The 18,187-nt window shown below is 43.6% G+C and overlaps 2 protein-coding genes and 1 long non-coding RNA gene across 8 annotated transcripts; 1 reads left to right on the top strand and 2 right to left on the bottom strand.

The window, feature by feature from the left end:
- Positions 1-2,857: 2,857 nt before the first annotated feature.
- Positions 2,858-6,084, bottom strand: LOC111860010 (tumor suppressor candidate 2-like). Of its 3 annotated transcripts, none has more exons than XM_023843247.2 (4): positions 5,988-6,084; positions 5,269-5,421; positions 4,877-4,997; positions 2,858-3,763 (listed from the first exon to the last, which is right to left on the bottom strand). In XM_023843247.2, exons 2-4 carry the CDS (start codon positions 5,412-5,414, stop codon positions 3,698-3,700), a joined length of 333 nt encoding a protein of 110 aa, XP_023699015.1. In that variant the 5' UTR covers positions 5,415-5,421; positions 5,988-6,084; the 3' UTR covers positions 2,858-3,697. The 3 variants fall into 3 exon arrangements, with proteins under 3 accessions (XP_023699015.1, XP_023699016.1, XP_023699014.1); XM_023843248.2 differs by having other exon boundaries at positions 5,269-5,436; positions 5,726-6,076; XM_023843246.2 differs by having other exon boundaries at positions 5,269-5,436; positions 5,988-6,067.
- Positions 6,085-7,310: 1,226 nt separating this feature from the next.
- LOC111859998 (ras association domain-containing protein 1-like) lies at positions 7,311-14,137 on the bottom strand. Of its 4 annotated transcripts, XM_023843232.2 has the most exons (8): positions 14,001-14,135; positions 12,104-12,460; positions 10,735-11,084; positions 9,776-9,900; positions 9,462-9,566; positions 8,966-9,212; positions 8,610-8,725; positions 7,311-8,127 (listed from the first exon to the last, which is right to left on the bottom strand). In XM_023843232.2, the coding sequence occupies exons 3-8, from the start codon at positions 10,991-10,993 to the stop codon at positions 7,861-7,863; spliced, it is 1,119 nt and encodes a 372-aa protein (XP_023699000.1). In that variant the 5' UTR covers positions 10,994-11,084; positions 12,104-12,460; positions 14,001-14,135; the 3' UTR covers positions 7,311-7,860. The 4 variants fall into 4 exon arrangements, with proteins under 4 accessions (XP_023699000.1, XP_023699001.1, XP_023699002.1 ...); XM_023843233.2 differs by having other exon boundaries at positions 9,510-9,566; positions 10,735-12,460; positions 14,001-14,137; XM_023843234.2 differs by having other exon boundaries at positions 8,966-9,137; positions 10,735-12,460; positions 14,001-14,136.
- Positions 12,164-14,120, top strand: LOC111860000 (uncharacterized). Its single transcript, XR_002841941.2, has 3 exons — positions 12,164-12,212; positions 13,630-13,706; positions 14,055-14,120. It is a non-coding gene; the product is annotated as an uncharacterized lncRNA (long non-coding RNA).
- Positions 14,138-18,187: the final 4,050 nt, after the last annotated feature.

Genomic DNA, 18,187 nt, shown 5'->3' with positions numbered 1-18,187 from the left:
CCAAAACTAAATAAATAGCTAGCGCATAGAATCAGAAGATGGTAGCTAGCTTGCTGGTTAGCATAACATGCTGCTTCAGCATCTCCTAAATAAGCAACATGTTTATTTAATGTTTAGTGTAGTGACTGTTGGAGGCCAACAGGGGGCCCAAATTTTGGGCCCCCACACAAATGTGTGGTTTGAGTGGTGGTAAACCCCACCACTGATGAGACTATACCAATAAGGTCCAGCCAAAAACATAGAACCAGACATGCAGACAGACATCTCGATCAAAATCTCACAGCCCTCTGACCCTTTCCATCACCAAAGAACAGGATAAGAAGCCTCATCCCTACTGAGCTGCTGTGTAAATTGGTTTTTCTGAGCAGCTAAGCTCTTACGTAGCCATGTCTGGACAGTTAATTTAATATATTACATCAATAAAATCGCATTAAAGATTGAAGATGGCAAACTTATTTTTAAATTTCTTATAACTTACAATTTGACTATGCTATGCATTTTTAAAATGTTACATTTAACGTCATGGACATGACTTTTATAAATGAATATTTTTCTTTTTAACCAAAATTTGATAAGTGCTTTATAATCTATTTGCATACAAAAAGGCTAAGAATGACTATTGCATTCAGATAACATTTATTAAAAATTACATTATTCATTTAATAGCCGATAAGTAAATGCTTCTAAACAAAAACCATTTCACCATTGGATATATTCCTTCCATGAGTTAAACAACTTGAGTAATAAATTATGGCCAGCCCTCTATAAATATGTTTTAGTTGCTATTTAACATACGTTAAAGCCTAGTCCACAGCCAAACCCTGTGAGGTACATAGCCTATGTGACCAATGTTCTCAAAACACAGAAATCCACCAGACAATTACTCTGCTGACAGTGGCACTGAAACAGAAAGCAGCTGAAATGATAGTAAGCTAATGGAGGCCCATGACCCCAAAGTGGAGGAAGCACGTAAACGGGACCTGGCAGGGGTGATGGTGGGGTCATCCGTCAGCAGTGACAGATGCTTGGCACAAAGCTGTGTTCTGACCTCCACTCTGCCGCTGTCATGTGACTCTGCCTGGCCTTGCTGAACCTTTAGGAGATGTTTCAACTGTCAAGACAGGAAGTGTGGCGATGCTGCTGACCAAAAAGACACCAGAGACGTGGGTCGCACCAGAAGTGACACGCAGAGGAAGAATCCATCATGACTCGTTTCGTGTTCCACACGCTTCCTTCATCTGCTAGGGAACAGCTCAAACCTTCAAAACATGCATTGCGCAATCGCTCTATTCACACTGTAATTTCAGTGAGCTGAAACTGACGGCAATGTTTGATTCTGTTGCCACAATCATGTGCCCACCTAGGCCGTCATCTTTTGAGGGTGTGCCCAGTTAACAAGTCATTTTTACTTTGTCTCAGACCAGGAGCGCTAGCAGCAAAGCTTGAAATTTAGAATAAGGTGAGAAGTGTAACACACACCCTTTTTCACAATCGTTCCCAAAGCTCCACAAGGTGATGAGACATGAGACCTTTGATGCCTGTTTGCCTCACTGTTGCTCAAGCACATTTACCCTCCAGGCTGACAAGTGTTGCTCAACTAAAACAAAAATACTCATTGTGGTTTTGCAGGTCCAAACCCACCCTGTAGGTCACAGTGCTGGAATTTACCATGTTGGACGTCAGGAAGTTTGGGGGGACAATGCTCAGTCAATAGTGTCACAAACAGGAAGTCCCTTCAGTGAACGGGGGGGGGGGGGGGCAGATTCACTTAGTTCAGGAAAATTTATTTCAAAGCATAAAAGCTCCAAGACTGGACGTCCTGAAACAAGAAAGTCTTAGTCCCCACCTCCCCTGGATTTCGTAGCAGGGATCAGAGGTAATTGGAACATTCCTGAAGAGACACTTTGTTATCTCCCTCACTTACCGTTTTTGTTTCTCAGAAAGGGCAGATATTTTGTTCCTACACGCAAAATGATATTTCTGCCATGAGTCAACAGAATAACCTTACATTTCCCACCCGGCAGTCCTTATAAACTCACAACTAACAGGAACAGGCTGGAAGTCAAACCATCCTCAAACTGGCATACAAAATAGAGGACTGTGTGCCTAATAAACTCAATCTCAGCTGCAGTTCAGCCAACAGCAAAAACTAAATAGTTAACATGATGGAAAGCCAGCAAGGGTTTATTATATAGGAACTTTAGGGAGCTGGACTTCAGCCAAAAAGGCTGGTGACTACATACAGGGAGGGGAATGTCTCTAACCAGGTTACGGAGTAAAACCGAAATGTGGAAAGATGCAAAAAAAATATTATCACTCAACCAGGCCTTTGGATGAACTTTTATCGGTTTACACAGCTGAACGTTATTTAGTGATATCTCTCTGAGATGATAGCCTAGCATCAGAAGTCTGTACTGTTTATCTCTGCATTACCTGTTGTCCTCAATGTCTTCGAGTCTGAGAGAAATAAGCTGAATAGGAAATGAACTGGCTTGAACTGGGAAAGGAGGACTAAGCATGTTTCCCCATCACACGCCGTGTTAGAAGGAATACAAGGATCTATATCTGATCCACATCAACCACAGTAGCTCCAAGCAGTGTTTTAGCTGGCAAGTGGTAAGTAGGAACAATGAGGCCCTGGAGCAGAATGTCATGCTCATGGAAGAGGCTGACACCTAGTGGTGGATTTTAGCTGTTACAACTTGCTGGCTTCCGTGAAGATCCGTAAGGGCTTTAAGCACACGGAGATGGAGATGCATCCACAAAGCCCTTGCAGGGATGATTTACACAGCACAGATTCACCATAACAGTGGTCCTGTCCTTCTTATTTATGGAAGGAACTACACAAACAAATACATTTATTCCAGTATTTTATATTTTAAAAAAATCAACAGTGATCAATTAATAGTAAAATAAACCTCATATTGTCATGAGAAAACAAAATATTCCATGTGAACTTACAGCTACTCTGTGGATCTGGACAGCGGTATGGTAGGTTTTCCAGGTTTAACATAACTGACACCTACTGGCCACCACTGTCTTAAACAAAAACCTTTCCATGCACAGCATAAACAGAGAAGCGTTTTTTCCCCATTGGATGTCTAATTTTTACCAACCATTTGACACCTAAACACAAACTGGATTGTGAACAATCTGTGTCTCAGCTTAACACATCCATAACAATGAAAAGCACACACAGCGAAGCAAAAGCCCACCCCCACCTCAGGTCGCAGTACAGCATCTCTTCCCCCACCCCACACACACACACACACACACACACACACACACACACACACACACACACATATATATATATATATATATATATATATATATATAGGTCGTCCACATTAATCCTTTTATCCTCCCATGATCCACTCTGACTCTGAAGCAGACATTGCCTGCCACACCGCAGAGAGGATTGCATTGTAGATGGTTCACAGAGAGGTGGTTTTCTAGGCCAGTGACACTTCCAAACCACCCTGTGAAGCTACACTCTCTTCTGTTGAGATTCCTCTGGTCCGCTGCCATCCCTGATGGGACCACAGCACCTGGATCAGGCCAGCTGTGTGGACTCCAGCTCACAGAGGGGGGTATTGGAAGGTCGCACACAGACGGAGGGGGGCCCATGGTGAGGGTGGGAGGGTGGATGGTGAGGGCAAGCTCGACACAGCGTCCTGGAATGCCCTGGGCTCTGTCAGATCTCGCAGAGGACGACAGGGAAATCTACGTGGATGCAAGGGATCTCCAGCTTTACGATGCCCTTCAGACAGAGAGATGGCGTGAGGTGCGTGGATATGATTAATGACCAACAATACAGCAATCAAAATGAAGCACTGAGTAGCTATACTCTTATTAGGTGAGTAACAGGGCTAATTTTTTTTTTTTCAGTCAAACACTGAATTTGAATGAAACAGAAAAAAATGCTTCAGCCAAATAAATGGCTGCTGTTAAGGAAATAACAGGCAAATGTAGAAAATCTCAACAACTTTTGACTGGTAGTGTAGTGGCAGTAATAAGGAAAGATCAAATTTTTTAACAATTGAGAATTTGAGCGTTAAGAAGAGCTTCCAGACTTTAAAGCTTCATTGGGTACTATAGCAGCTTGTCAAGAAACACACAGCCCAGTGCTGGTAGCTTATTGCACAGTCTGGTTTGTTTTACACCAAAACACTTACAGTAAACTGCCTTGAATGAGCCATTATTAAAATGAAACAACTGAAATCATGCTAGAAACAAAGCATGTTCGCTGAGGATTCCCCATAGAATTTTCAGTCCTTATCTGGATTAATTAATTAATGAAAGATACAATGAAACAAAGTCCGACAGCAACTCTATTAACAGCTAGGATCTCCTGTAGAGCTTTCAAGCTGACATAGTGACAGAAATAGACAGAGGTGCATGATGTCCCCACAGCGAGTGAGATAAAGTGAATACTGCCCCCTACTGGCCTGACAACACATAACTTCAGGCCACCTACAAAAGCTACCAACATGAAACACCGAACTATTAAATTTGCTTTCATTTTCATAAACCCAGCACTTGGAGATCACTGGAAGTCATTTGCTCTAAAAGTCAAAAGCAGAAGTTAAAACACTATCAGCTGAAGTTCTCAACTCTGCTGTGAGCATGGTTAATTGACGAGATCAACACTAAAGATGTGGAAGGAAAACTGAACAGCAGTTTGCCACATCAATGAGTCAATGTCATTACATCTCTGCAACCTGTGGTAAGGTTATGACTCATAAATTATACAGTGCCATGACACGCATCCACTTCAGTAGGGATTTGTGTGGGTGGCCATACTTTAAGATATTTTAAGAACTATATGCCTTGATCTTGAGCTGGTTACATTGTACATGGAAGGCAGACTCACCTGTGGTATTAGATTCTTCTCAATTTTCTTTAATTTGGCCCTTTTGCGTCCGTTTTTCATCACTATGGTCTCCTCGTAAAACTCGTGGGCCAAGTCTCCGTCCTCATCGTAGCACAAAGAGCTGCAAATAACGCAATGATTTGCAATTGGTAATAAAAACAACCGTTATGGCACGGTGACGTAAATAACGCACTGTCAATAACCAGACAATTAATAAAATGTCTAGGCAGCAAAGCTATTCTAGGAATCGATGTGATCCTTGAAATGTTTTGGGGAGCCTTAATCTTGCATGGGCATCACAGATAGATCAACACATTCAAGAACATGAATACACACACACACGCCAAATAAGTGTAACAAACACATATCTTGTAACGTGGGTCTATATTTACCTCCTCCTCGTAAACACGAACGGTGTCGCATTTCGGAAATCTCGGGGCCGAGCCAGAGACTGTGCATTTCTATCTTTGGTCGCATCGGAGCCGGTACCTGAACCGGCAAAAGGCCAATAACCCCTCTTGGATCCACTGCCACCCATCTTCAGCCTTGAAACATTATTACTGCGGGCGACAAACGCCATTTAAACGAATACACGGCTTATCCTGTGTTATCAGGTAATATAATGAATAAGAAGCTAGTATGTAAGCATTCACTGACAGCAAACCATAGACTTCAAGTCAGAGAAGGCAAGACATTACATGTTGGTTTTAAGAGACTGACACTGCTATTCAAATTATTTAGACACGGATACTGAGGCAAATATTTAGTTGGTACTTTTCCAGCCAAAAACTGATTTGAAGCGAATAGTGCGATGACAAAATATTATAACAGCGTGACCCATTACCTTACCAAAGCGTTAGGGTTAGATTTTCGGGTGTCCGTGAAGGATAGAGTTTGCAGACAGCGCAGGCAAGTGTGCAGATACAATTTATGCAAGATACAAAACAAAAATCGGGCAATCACAGACTGTTCAATCGCAAGCTAGCTACTGAAGCATAAATATTTGTCAAATGGTTGTGTCTATATACTTTACTATAATTCAAGCAAACACTGAAAATCAAGAAAAAAATTGTTGACAATAAGAAAATGAAATACGAGGTAGCAAACTAACCCAGCATGACATGTTAAACTGCCACTATAATAAAACCGGAAGCTCTTAGACGTCCCTTGCCAGTCTTCAAAGTTCAAAGGTTTTGTCCTTAAAAAATAAAAAACTGCCGTTAACGTCATTTCCGATGCGCACCCCTTGTCACATGACAGAGGAGTGCCCTAAAGACGTCTACTAACCACCACTGTCTTAAACAAAATTCTTACCATGCACAACGTAATTAGGGAAGCAGTGGCATCCTTAGGGCTATTTTAGGAGGGCTTTAGCCCCCTCAGTAAATGTGTATCTATTGGCTTAACTCATGAATAGCATTTTATGTTATATAGAATTATATCATATACAGTACATACTGTAATCTATCCAAACGTAACATCGCTTCTCCAAATTCATGCTACCGGCGGTATTTAGGACCCGGGGGAAGGGGATGCCCTAAACCAGTAACGTGTAGGGACACAGGTTGCAGCGGGACTTCTGAGCAGAACCGTAAAAAAGAACGGAGGTATATTAAGACAATTTTTAGCCAAAGCGGGAAATTTATGAAGCTTTGGAAAACTTGATAATGTGAAAAGGAAAACTATATTTTAAGTAGCCAATACAGTAACTTTATACTGAGCATATTTGGCAAAACAGACCAATAGTAGGAACCTCTCATGTTACCTCAGGATGTCTAAAAATATATTTTGAAAAATGACTTTGAAAAATAAGCCAAATTTCTGCCTAAATAAGACAAATCATTATAATCATAATAACAAGCATTCCATCTGTACAAGACTGAAGGGATGTATTTACTAATTTCTGCAACTAAATGAATGGCCATCTGAATTTAACCAAAAATTGCAGTATTATTTAACATTGTGTACTCAAAATGAATTATGTTATTGTTATGATGGTTACTGGGGACTGGTGAAATTCCTAATTGTCCAAGGGACAACAAACATATAAATGTTGAAATTAATTTCAATTTTAATTTCTTTTTTCTACTGCACATTTAAAAAAAAAAGCATGGCTATGATATGTGGTAGTTGTGTATGTTTTATCAATGCTCTGAAGAGTCTTACTGATAGTATATCTTAGGACATTAAAAGTACTTAAATGACCTGTGTAGAATAACCCATATGTGCTGGCTTTATTTCCATAAAGGTTTTAATTAGGCTGTGGTTGTCGTCGGCATCATCAGTAAAGTGAGAACAATAAGTGTCATAGAGTAATAGAGCTATGCATGAATCCATAGACCTTTCAAACAGATGAATCATACTCATCATGCTAGTGTGCTGTTGGAGTGTGTTGGAGCAGGAAGTTGAACAGAACCACAACCTGGAGCTGAAGCAATGAGCAGTACTGTATGTTTATTTGTAATAAAATCATAATTTGGATAAAGACAGAACTGACATACCGCAAGTACAAAGGACTTTGGTCTGGGATACTGATGGATATGGAAAATACATACCAACGCTAATATGTCTCACAATACTCCTCATACCAATACTCCTATCTCTAAAGTGTAGTAATGTATAGAATACATCATATTTTGCACACATTATGTCTTGACAGAACTTTGAAGGTCTCCTAGTCATCAGATAAACATTCGGAGTGAAGTAAAAAAAAAAAAAAAAGAATGAATAAAAACGGTTAACAAAAATAAACAGATTCTGTTTCAGGCAACAGAAGCAGATGTATTAACTTCAATATACTGTTGATATAACTTATCTGTGGTTGAAAAAATTATATTTCACCTTCTTCTACAGCAGAGAAGTTCCAGCTACCAATGTTCACAGACAGCCCTAGTAAATCTCACACACGCTCCCTCCACCTATCATTACACACTCAGTTCCTGAAGGCCTTTGTATCTTATAGTATGAAGCAGCCAGCCTTCACTTCACCAGTTCATGGTTGTTAGGTCACTCATTCCCTCAAATTCACTACGTACATACCGCAATTTGTATGATTTTTGGATTCTGGGTGCCCCCTGATGGCGCTGTTCAGACACATGAGTCATATCAGTCTGTGTGATGCTTGCCAGCGCCTCCTGCAGGTGGTCCCTAGCACAGGCATAACCTTCCACTATTTGCCTGATGTGCTCCTCTTCTTCAAACTGCAGGATGTGTAGGAAGTTGCGTAGCTCTGGCTCAGTGAAAGCTTCCCACTGCATGTGTTTGTGCGTGTGTATGTGTGGACGACAGTGAATTAGTTGCTAACCCAGTACTGCAATGGAGTGACCCAGTGACACTCCATTGTCAACAACAATAGGCACAAAATAGCAAATACTTTTGACCAGCATTACTTATTTAATAAATTCTGCTTGTGCGGATAAGTAGTGATGGGCAAATGAAGCTTCATGAACCATTTGCTGTATTTTTTGACCCCACTAGATGGTGCTCTTTGTTTGCTTTGAGCCCTTTTTTGAACAGAGAGCGCCTAGAGGGCATCTAGTCGGATCAGAAAATACAGCAAATGGTTCCTGAAGCTTAATATGCCCATCAGTAGTTATAAGCCATCCCACTGTAATATATGTGTATGCATTTTGGGCATTGTCCACAATCATTAACGATTAATGAGGCCATGTATTAGTATTAAATGTGCCATGTATTACCAGTGATCAGATGCTGGTAGAATGGCTGTACTTACATTGATCTCACCAGGGCTGTTCTCCTTCAGCACCAGGCTGAGGGACTTTTCACTAGGGCCAGCACATATCCGCAGCAGCAGGGGGCGCTCTGAACCCTCCAACTTCCTCTGGTACACTTTGGGGACAAAGAGACAGCGACATCCCACTAATTCATCCTTTCTATTTATTCGTCATGTTATCCACATCATATTCCAAGTCCCCTCCCCCAGTCATATCCAAGATGAGCTATTCTCATAAGTTCTGCACTCCCCTGCGATCTTTACAGGATAAGCAATTGGAAGATAGAAGGATTCAATAACAGTTCCTACTACAAAACAAAGACATCGAGCGCAGTCATGCCCAGGTACTATCTCACCTTGGTCACTCGGCTCTCTGTGTTCAAATAGGGCAAACTCGCCAGGGTTGCCTGTCACACCAAATGTACTAAGCAACGCGCGGACAATGTCATGGGCCTGGGTGGACGAGCTGATGTGCAGGGGCATGGCTGTGTCCAGCTGATAGGAGCTGCAGAGCCTAGGCCTCATACCCTGGCTTGGCACAGACATGGAGCACTTCAGTCTGACCCAGACTTTGATGACACCAGTAAAGGAGCCATCTTTATTCTGCATGGAAGCATGTCAAAACACCACCTCCATTAGTGTGCTAAATGTACGGAGATGTGACTTAAAGTTAAGATTGTTCCTCAAACTATACTGTGAATTATTTGTATTTCTGCATGCTTGGCCTGTGTGTGTGCATGTACTTCATGGATCAAACAAGTGGGTTGGTAAGTGTGCAGATGTATGAAAGAGCATCAATAGATGCACTTTTGTGCTTTTGGGAGTGTGCAGACTGTCAGTGAGGTCACCCACCAGGACTATGTAGAGATCTCTGTTGACCTGAGCGTTGAACTCCCTCACCTTCTGCTGGAGCTCAGTGAAGGACAGCTCGCCTACCCTCCATTCCATTGGCTCATCCTTTTTGGGCACAGAGAGAAGCCCATTGGACAGCCATCAAGCCCTTTCCCCACAGATATATTGGTGCTAGTGATGGTGATACTGCTGGTTATACATGGAAAAGTGTGTGTAAGCAGCACAAACACCAGCTTTAGATGCATCAATAATTAACAGCACGTTTGTAAACCATAAGGGGACCACCAGCAGGGAACCGAAGCCCCCCTGTTTACCACATTGGTGTCCGCCTCCACTGAGTCCTCCGCCAAATCTGATTGGTTGGCGAGGGCCCCGCCTTTCCAGCTGCAGTCTAACTTGATGAAGGCTCTGCAGCGGTAGTGGCAAGTGAATCTGCAGACTGCATTACAGAGCAATGAATGAGGTCAGGTGTATAATTAACACATTGCTGAATCCATCTCACTGTCTCTTATCCAATCATCTAAAGGTTATCAAAGGGAGAGCACAACCTGGATTTGATGAAATATGTATATAAACTTTTAATACTAAATTAAATTGCAAAAGTAAGTGTGGCTTAATGTAAATGTAATGTGACTCCTTATCCTATGATTAACTTATAACGAACGAGCCATTCGTGTGACTGACCTGTTTGGGCAGAATAGGTGAGTCTTCCACACCCACATACTCACTCCTACATCTTACATTATGTCCCCAGCTGACCCTGCTTCTTGGAAATGCGTATCTCCATAATGACTCTCCACCCCTAAAGGCACTGCAATTTCCCCCCACAGCGCACTGGATACAGTCTTGACCCGACGCCCATGAAAACAGAACCTTAGGGTGATGGGTAGAAGGCTCACCCTCTACCAGAAGACCCTACTGCTCTGGTTCCCAGCTGCGGATCTCAAGGCCTGATTTGGGGTCGAGCGTGAACCATGTGATGAAACGTGAGTCGGCCATCACTTTCCCCACTTGCCTGCGTTGGGCGAGTTTATACGCCGGGATAGTGTCTGGCTAACAGGCGCCACTGCCAGAAAGTAGGAGGCCTGTGAGTCGTGTTTATCAGCGTATGCTGTACATCTGGGGGCACAGAGATACGTCAAAGCAGACAGACAGAGAGAGGTGGCATGGCTGACAGGCAGGCAGGAGGGGAACGAGAGCCGGAAGGAAGCACAGGAGGAAGTCAGACATGAGGGAGACGGAAACGGACACACACAGCCGGGGAGGTACTCACGTGTGCAGCGCAGGCTCTGTTTGTACAACCCCCAGATGAATTCTCCACACAGGTCACACCAAGTGGGCTGGGCAAGGCTGCAGGGCTCGAAGGCGTGGCCCTCCCCTGGCCCCTCCCAACACAAGCCACCATCCACCAGCCGCACGGCCCGCACCCTCTCTGAGTCGTGCTGTCGCCCTGTCACGGGGCGGGGGGCCACCAGTTCGATGTACCCCTCTGGTGTCAGGGCCTGCAGCTCTATCATCTCATCCTGAGACATGCCACCCCCAAGGTGACGTCAGCCCTTCACCTCCGGGTTGCCGTGGGGACACACATCCCAGAGGTGACTGACAGGCTTATCTCTAAAGCACCTATTAGGACACCTTGATTAGAATATACTTGGTAACACTACATTAACTTCCTGTCCGACTTCTGCAATCTGTACATTCTGACTAGGTGCTTATTACTATTCTCTCAACAAGGACAGCTTGAAGCGACAGACAGACAGACAGACACCATAGTAAAGCTGAGTGCCTGTGTGGTACAGGAGACCCCAACCTGGAGTGTCTCTTTCCCAATAGGACGACAGAATGTCTCCCTGCCCCGGGGGTTCTCCAGCTTCATTCTTAATTCTGTATCGCCAGATTGCAGAGAGACTTTTATAGTAGCTCAGTTTTCATGTTTTTTCCGCTTTCGTTTAATTATCTAAGATTTAATAAACTCTCCACTAGGAGATCCTAGCCGCGACGAGCCAAAAGCAGATTATGCTGCGTCGATCACGGCCGCTTCCATAAAGGTTGATTTAACAGCATGCATAACTGAACAGCCATCTGTACGTCGATTTTTAGACGAAAGGTTTCACCACCAAGAAAGGAGGTGAAAGCGAACAAATGATTTTCTATAAAACTTAACGATAATTCAGAGTGCCTATTAGCCATCTTTTTAATTTTGACTCCTAGATGTGAAAATGCATTTCCAAGTCCTTTATTGTTGCCAGAAATTATGCACCATCTGATCTCATCGTCGTTCGATTATTTTATTTATATTAAACTTTTGTTTATATTAAACTGATTTCCGATTTATACCGGTTATGATTGAATTAGGCCTAATTAATGCCTGTTACTTTAAATGAGAATAACGTACTGCTTTAAACGCTTTTGTCGAAAGTAAAGTGAGATTAAGGATGGTATTTTAAACTATTCACAGATAATGCAGAATAAAAAAATCATCTATACATATACTAAAGCATGACATCAATTATACATCGCAAACAACAAACAAAATTATTTAACCAGATTTTATGGTAAATTACTTCAGTTTGGCGCACAAAACTAGATTATACACAATTGCAAAGAAATGGAGAGAGATGTTAAGCTTAATACTTTCCTACCGGCGTTATAGCAGCGCCTTCCCCGTACCCCGGGGTGTATAGAGCAGCACTACGCCCGATCTCCGCGTCTTCATAGCGAGACGCCGGCACGTCGCTCCACTTTAATTCGGTGAGAATAAAACCTTTCAGGAATTTTAACAGGCACATGTGCTTTTCAGCGTTTTATAAACCAACAAACAAACCCGTTATATATAGGAACATTTTCTTTCTACAAATATCCACTAAAATTGTTGGAGATGTCTGAACAAATGAAAACTTGTGTCTTTCCTGCCGCGGGGTCATGCCTGTCGCCGGGTCCTCGCTAAAAGCATTGGGACGCCGCTGTACACTGCCTTGAGTCCCGCCCCTTGAGAACAACTGTAAATTGGAAAACAAAAAGATCAATTCATTATTAATGGTCTAGGATCACAAAGAATAGTACAGCTTCCAAGATTACTTCAGAACAGTGATAATTTCGTTGACGAAATATTTTCGTTATAATTTTCGTCAACGACAAATTTTCACTGACGAAAACGAGACGATAACTAAATAAAAATTAAGTGATGATGACGAAAACTATAATAAAAATATATTGACATTTTCGTTAACTAATAAAAACGAGACGAAAATGTGAGTGAGGGACGTTTTTGGAAATGATCCAATCAGAATTAATCTTGGTGCGTGGCGCGGTGAGACGCACACGCACATTTGGAAAATTAAGATACTGATTCACCTTGCGACGCGAGATGCGACAGTACATCTTGCATACATTGGTGGGTGTCTGTCTGACTTAAACTAAAATGACATGGCAATGGCTGGGAGAGAAAGAAGATAAGATATATGGAATAATTTCACGTTTGATGTCAAGACAAACAAGACCTTGTGTAAACCGTGTGGAGCGGAAATCGCTGGTAAAAATACAACAAATCTAAAGCGACATCTGCAAGGTAATTTTTTCAGGTCATGCAGTATTTGCAATGGCATTACTGCCAAATACAGTTTTTCTTTTAAATAATTTGGAGTTGCACTTTTGCTTTACAGAATGAAGAATGTCATATGCAAGTTCTAAACAATGCATATCTAATTTTTGGTTTTTATGGAAAGACGATATTCCACATATTTAATGAGACTTGGCTTTATTTAATTTTAAGTTAGAATATTTTGTATATTACCACGGTTTAACTAAATTACATTTAAATTAAACCCAATATATTTTAGTCAACTAAATCTACAGTAGATTTAGTCGACTAAAATCTTATGCTTTTTAGTCGACTAAAACTAGACTAAAACTAAAACAAAACAGATGACTAAAATATGACTAAAACTAAAATTGCATCTTAGTCAAAAGACTATGACTAAAACTAAATTGAAATCTGCTGTCAAAATTAACACTGCTTCAGAAAAACCTTTCTACACATTAGTGTTGTTCTGAGCTGTTATTTTTGCACTTGTGACTTTCCTGTTAGCTTTAATGATGTGTCCTGCTTTGATTCCTCTCACTAACAGAGAAAAGCCATTGAGTTTTTTTGTTCGTCACACCTTTTTAGGAAACTCCAGCTACTGCAGTGCATCTCAGGAGGATATGTGCATGTGATGTAGCTTATGTGTGTGTGACAAAGAGATGGTAAGAGAGACGGAAATTATTCCACATCAGACTAGCAGGTGTGGCAAATGTGAATGGCACCTCCATCAGTGTAACAGCATGTTGGGATGGTTGCAACAACATATTGCAACTGGCCCTACACTGACAGTCACAATGAAACTTGCTATGCTAGTTTGACACAATTGAAACATGCTAGCAATGCCTGTTAGAAGATTAGAAAACACAGATTAAAATAATGTGACTTTACAATGCTTCACGCAAACAATTTTGACAGTATGACAAAAAACTTTGATCATAAAAAAAATACTTTTTTACCTTGAAATATATTCCTTGCAGAAAGAGTAATCATCTGTCTCTGCCCTCTTCCAGGAAGAAAAAGGGGCTGACTGAGCATGTGCAGTATGAACATCATTACTGTAGCTCATTTCTTATTTTAGGGATAAGCCATGTTGCAACTATCCCCACTCTATCCTACTGGAACATCACGTGCACCTCTGTGTTCACAATGACACCATGTTCAAAACCACTTACGTCAGTAGCCTTAATCACTGAACAGTAAGTGAATCTCTGAGTAGGCCTACTATGTGTATTAATTATGTAAAAGAAAAACAGAGAAGTTGGTAATTTTACATGAATTTTTATTTGTTTATATCAGGGAAAACCAGCTCAGGGAAAGACACTGACTCCTTGTGTGTCCTGAGTCACCAGGGAGGAATTCAGATGTGCAGTGTTCTAATTGGCACTGTGCGTCTCATTTACTGTGGTTTGCAAGCTTACATAATTAATTAAATTACTCAAAGTATTTTAAAAACACAAAATCCTTAGCAAATATTGTCCTGGTTAACTGAAATTTACTTGAAATATAAAAAGCCTTTCTTTAACTGAAGTTAAAACAACGTGATTTATTCTTAGGAATGATTTGAACACATTTGAAATGCTGCTCCATGTAAAATAACTAAAGGCAGAGAGCAGGTTAGTTAAAGCTTGAAAGTTTAGGATTACAGAATTATTCCTCATCTGACCACACCATGCAGCTCTTACTTTGTAATATTTTGCTGAGCTCATGGTCAGTGCTACAGTGTTTGATATTGGAGGTACATGTCTTAATAAGTTAAATGTTAAGTTCAATTTTTTTGGAGGGACAAATTACCCTAATTAAATCACGCCCCTGCTCATCAGTTGATCCAATGGGAAAACAGACTGGAGTATATAAGTCAGCTGCCCTCTGGTGGACAAAAGACCATGTGCAGTTACCAAATGAATACAGACACTCCTTTACTTACAAACTTTCAACTTACGAACTTTCAGACATACAAATGAAGAGGACTGTAAGTCCAAATTGTGTTCATTGGGCTCCCGTTTCCTGTCCCTAACATAAATTTTTTTTCCACGCGCCAATTGCACCTAGTATGACTTCTGGCCGCTACTCCCGCCACACAGCAGCGTAGCGTAGCGTACTGCCAGCATCCTAGTTCTTTGTACTTGCGTGTACCCTTAAAATGATGTTTAATAATGACACGAACAATTCAAGTTACGATCGGCCGTTCAGAACGTATCTCATTCGTAAGTAGAGGAGTGTCTGTATACATAAACGACATGCTTGAGGGGGGGGAAAAAAAATCTTGCATTGCTGTGTGAAAAAGAGATTGCGCCAACGGCACAGCATAATAATATTGGTACCAGCAATTATACATCTTTCTAGATCTTCATGACTAACATTAGGGCCAGTGTTGTGGAAATTTCGCGATGTAGGACTCAGGATAGCGTGAAGTCTTTTCAGCCTTCAGTTTATTGTGGTATCTTACAGCACGGGCCCAGTGAGATACCTCAGGAGTTCTCCCTCGAGCCTCTTCTTACAATTCTTTTTATCCCTGTGTTCTACTGTATGTTTCCATATATGGTTTGTTCCGGTATTTCAGTGCTCGCTATTTCTTGACTAGGGCCTGATGCTATCATCCGACCTTGAACACATGGTTCCTACTGGCCTAGTGCATTCCTCTATTGCTAGGAGATTATACATATACATAACATTCACTACTTTTGTATTACATTTGGATTTTTCTCTCACACCAGGATGGCTCAGTGGGCTAAGCCTGTAATCAGAAGATTGCCAGTTTGAACCCAGCCTCAGCATGTCTGTGGGTCCTTGAACAAGGCCCTTAACCCCCAGCTCCCTGGGTGCCGCAACAGGTGGCTGCCCTTTGCGGATAGCTTACTCTACAAAGAGTGTCATGCTCAGCTCGTATGATCCTTCCGTGTGCCATTGACATTACATATTCTTGTGTTCCTGTGTAAGGATTGAGTCAGAATAAATCCTGTTTATTTGTATCTTTGGCTCCCTTCGCCTGCTTATCTGCTCCTGACGTGACAGAATGACACCACTCAGAGAAAAGGTACCCCCCCCCCCAACGAGGATCGCTACCTCGGTCTGGTAGACGAGGTAACCTACTGGCTCGGCCAGCCCGAAGTCCAAGGGGATCCCGAGGCTTTGCCGCTAGCCAGCAGAAACTGGGACATTCTTGAGGGGATGTCATCGGCAGCTGTTGTGGAGGGTGGCAGAATTAAAGACCCGTGCTACTGAGCTACCTCCAGCTTCGCCCTCCAAGCCACCAGAAGCACCCTGGACTCCACCCTAAGCTGCTAGCCGGAGGAAAAAGAAGCGGAGGCAACAGCAACCAGAGGACAACCCGGTAATATTTCTGGGGGCTGTCTCAATCTCCGCTTCCTCCCACCGCCGATTCATCCAAGCAGGCGAACAAAACTCCCATCACCGCCGCCTTGCTGCGGGTGTTGACAGCTCACTCCTCCCTGGGGACGTACCTGGCCGTTAAAGGGGCCAGGACAGTTTGGGATGCCATCCCACGGATCCCCAAGGCTCTTAAAGGGGCAGCTCCAGCTCCCACGGTTCCTGAGGCACCCCCCCAAAGTCCTTAAAGGGGCAATGCCAGTGACTAAGATGCAAACCCCGGATGCTCCGCCCCCCCGTGGTTCCTGCGCTGCTGCTACCGGCCGAGGTTCCTGTGCCGCCGCCCAAGGTTCTTGGGCCTCTGGCTGATGCTCCGCCCCCCACTGTTCCTGGGCCAGAGGATGATGATCCTTCCCCCGATTTTCCTGTTCCTGCTTTGCCCCCTGAGGTCCCTGCTCCACCTATTCCAGCTCCAATCCCCCCGGCCCCAGTTCCCCAGGTTCCTGATCCTGCTTCCGCACCACCTGCTCCCCTGGCCCCAGTCTCTGTTCCCAAGGAGGTCCCTAATTGCCAGACCATCGCTCCTCCTCCATTGATGGAAGGAGAGGAGGAGCTTGAATGGGACCCCTCTGGGATTTCTCTGATGAGCCCATTGAACCCCTCTGGAGGAGTGAGTCCTACTCCATCACTACCCCAGCATGGTAGATCCTGGCGGGGCCCCCACCTTTCGGTCTCCTGCGCCGGGGTCATGTACTGCCCCGCCCCGCCCCCTGGCTCGCCCTCGGTCTCTTGGGCTGTGGCTCGAGGGGTGCCTGCGGGTTCCCCTCCGACACCTCGTCAGTCATCTGCGGGTTCCCCCGCTTCGACTTGTCAGTCGGCTGTGCCTTCGCCGGCTGTGGCTGCGCTGTCGCCTGCCGCGGCTTCTCCTCCCTCCTCGCCTTGGCCGAGGTCCCCTTCATCTTCCCCCTCTGACTTCCTCCTCGTCTCCACTGCCTGTCCCTTAGTCTTCCTGCTCGCCCCCTCCTACTCCTGCCTTGTGTTCGCCGAGGGTCCCTCCAGCTCCGGCCTCCTGGTCACCTGCGGCTGCCCCCTTTCACCCACTGGGGTTCCCTCGGGCTCCCCGTTTCCCCTCGTCTGCCTTCCTGCCTCCCGGTTTTGTGCCCCCTGTGTCTGCTCCTCGTCCCTCCATTTCTCCTTTGTTCACTCCCCGCCCCTTCGTTCCTTCCGCCGGTGTTCCGTGTCTCCATTTTTGCTGCCCCTGTGCCTGTTTGCTTTCCTCATCATTTGTCAGTTGTCTCGGTTACTGCCTTTGTGTCTGTTCTGTGTGTTTGTCCTGTTCCCAGTGCCCCATTGATGTTTTGCTTTTGTTTTCCAGGTCCCATGTCCCCAGTCTCGTCTCCTCGCTCCCCTTAGGCACGCCTGCTGTGCTCGCCTTTGGGGGGGGGTTCTATCATACCCAGCTCGTATGATCCTTCCGTGTGCCACGCCCCCCTCTTTAACCCCATGTGGGATCCCTACGTTTACCAGCCGTTCTACGTTTCCTGCTATTAGTCTTGTGTATTTCAGTCCGTGTTCAAGTCTGTTTCCCCAGTGGTGTCATTGACATTACGTGTTCTTGTGTTCCTGTGTATCTTTGGCTCCCTTCGCCTGCTTATCTGCTCCTGACGTGACAAAGAGCATGTTGGGGGAGCTGTAAAGACAATTCCCCCCACAGGGATTAATAAACTATCAATTAAAAAAAAAACCTTTAACCATGTGTTATTAAAAACAGATTGAGATTTTTAGACAAATTCTATTGTATGGAACTGCATACAAA

This window comes from Paramormyrops kingsleyae, chromosome 8, assembly GCF_048594095.1.
Source record: "Paramormyrops kingsleyae isolate MSU_618 chromosome 8, PKINGS_0.4, whole genome shotgun sequence".
Classification (NCBI taxonomy): Eukaryota; Metazoa; Chordata; class Actinopteri; order Osteoglossiformes; family Mormyridae; genus Paramormyrops; species Paramormyrops kingsleyae.
Note: the sequence above shows the minus strand (reverse complement) of the source record. Positions and strands in the feature narration are given on the sequence as shown.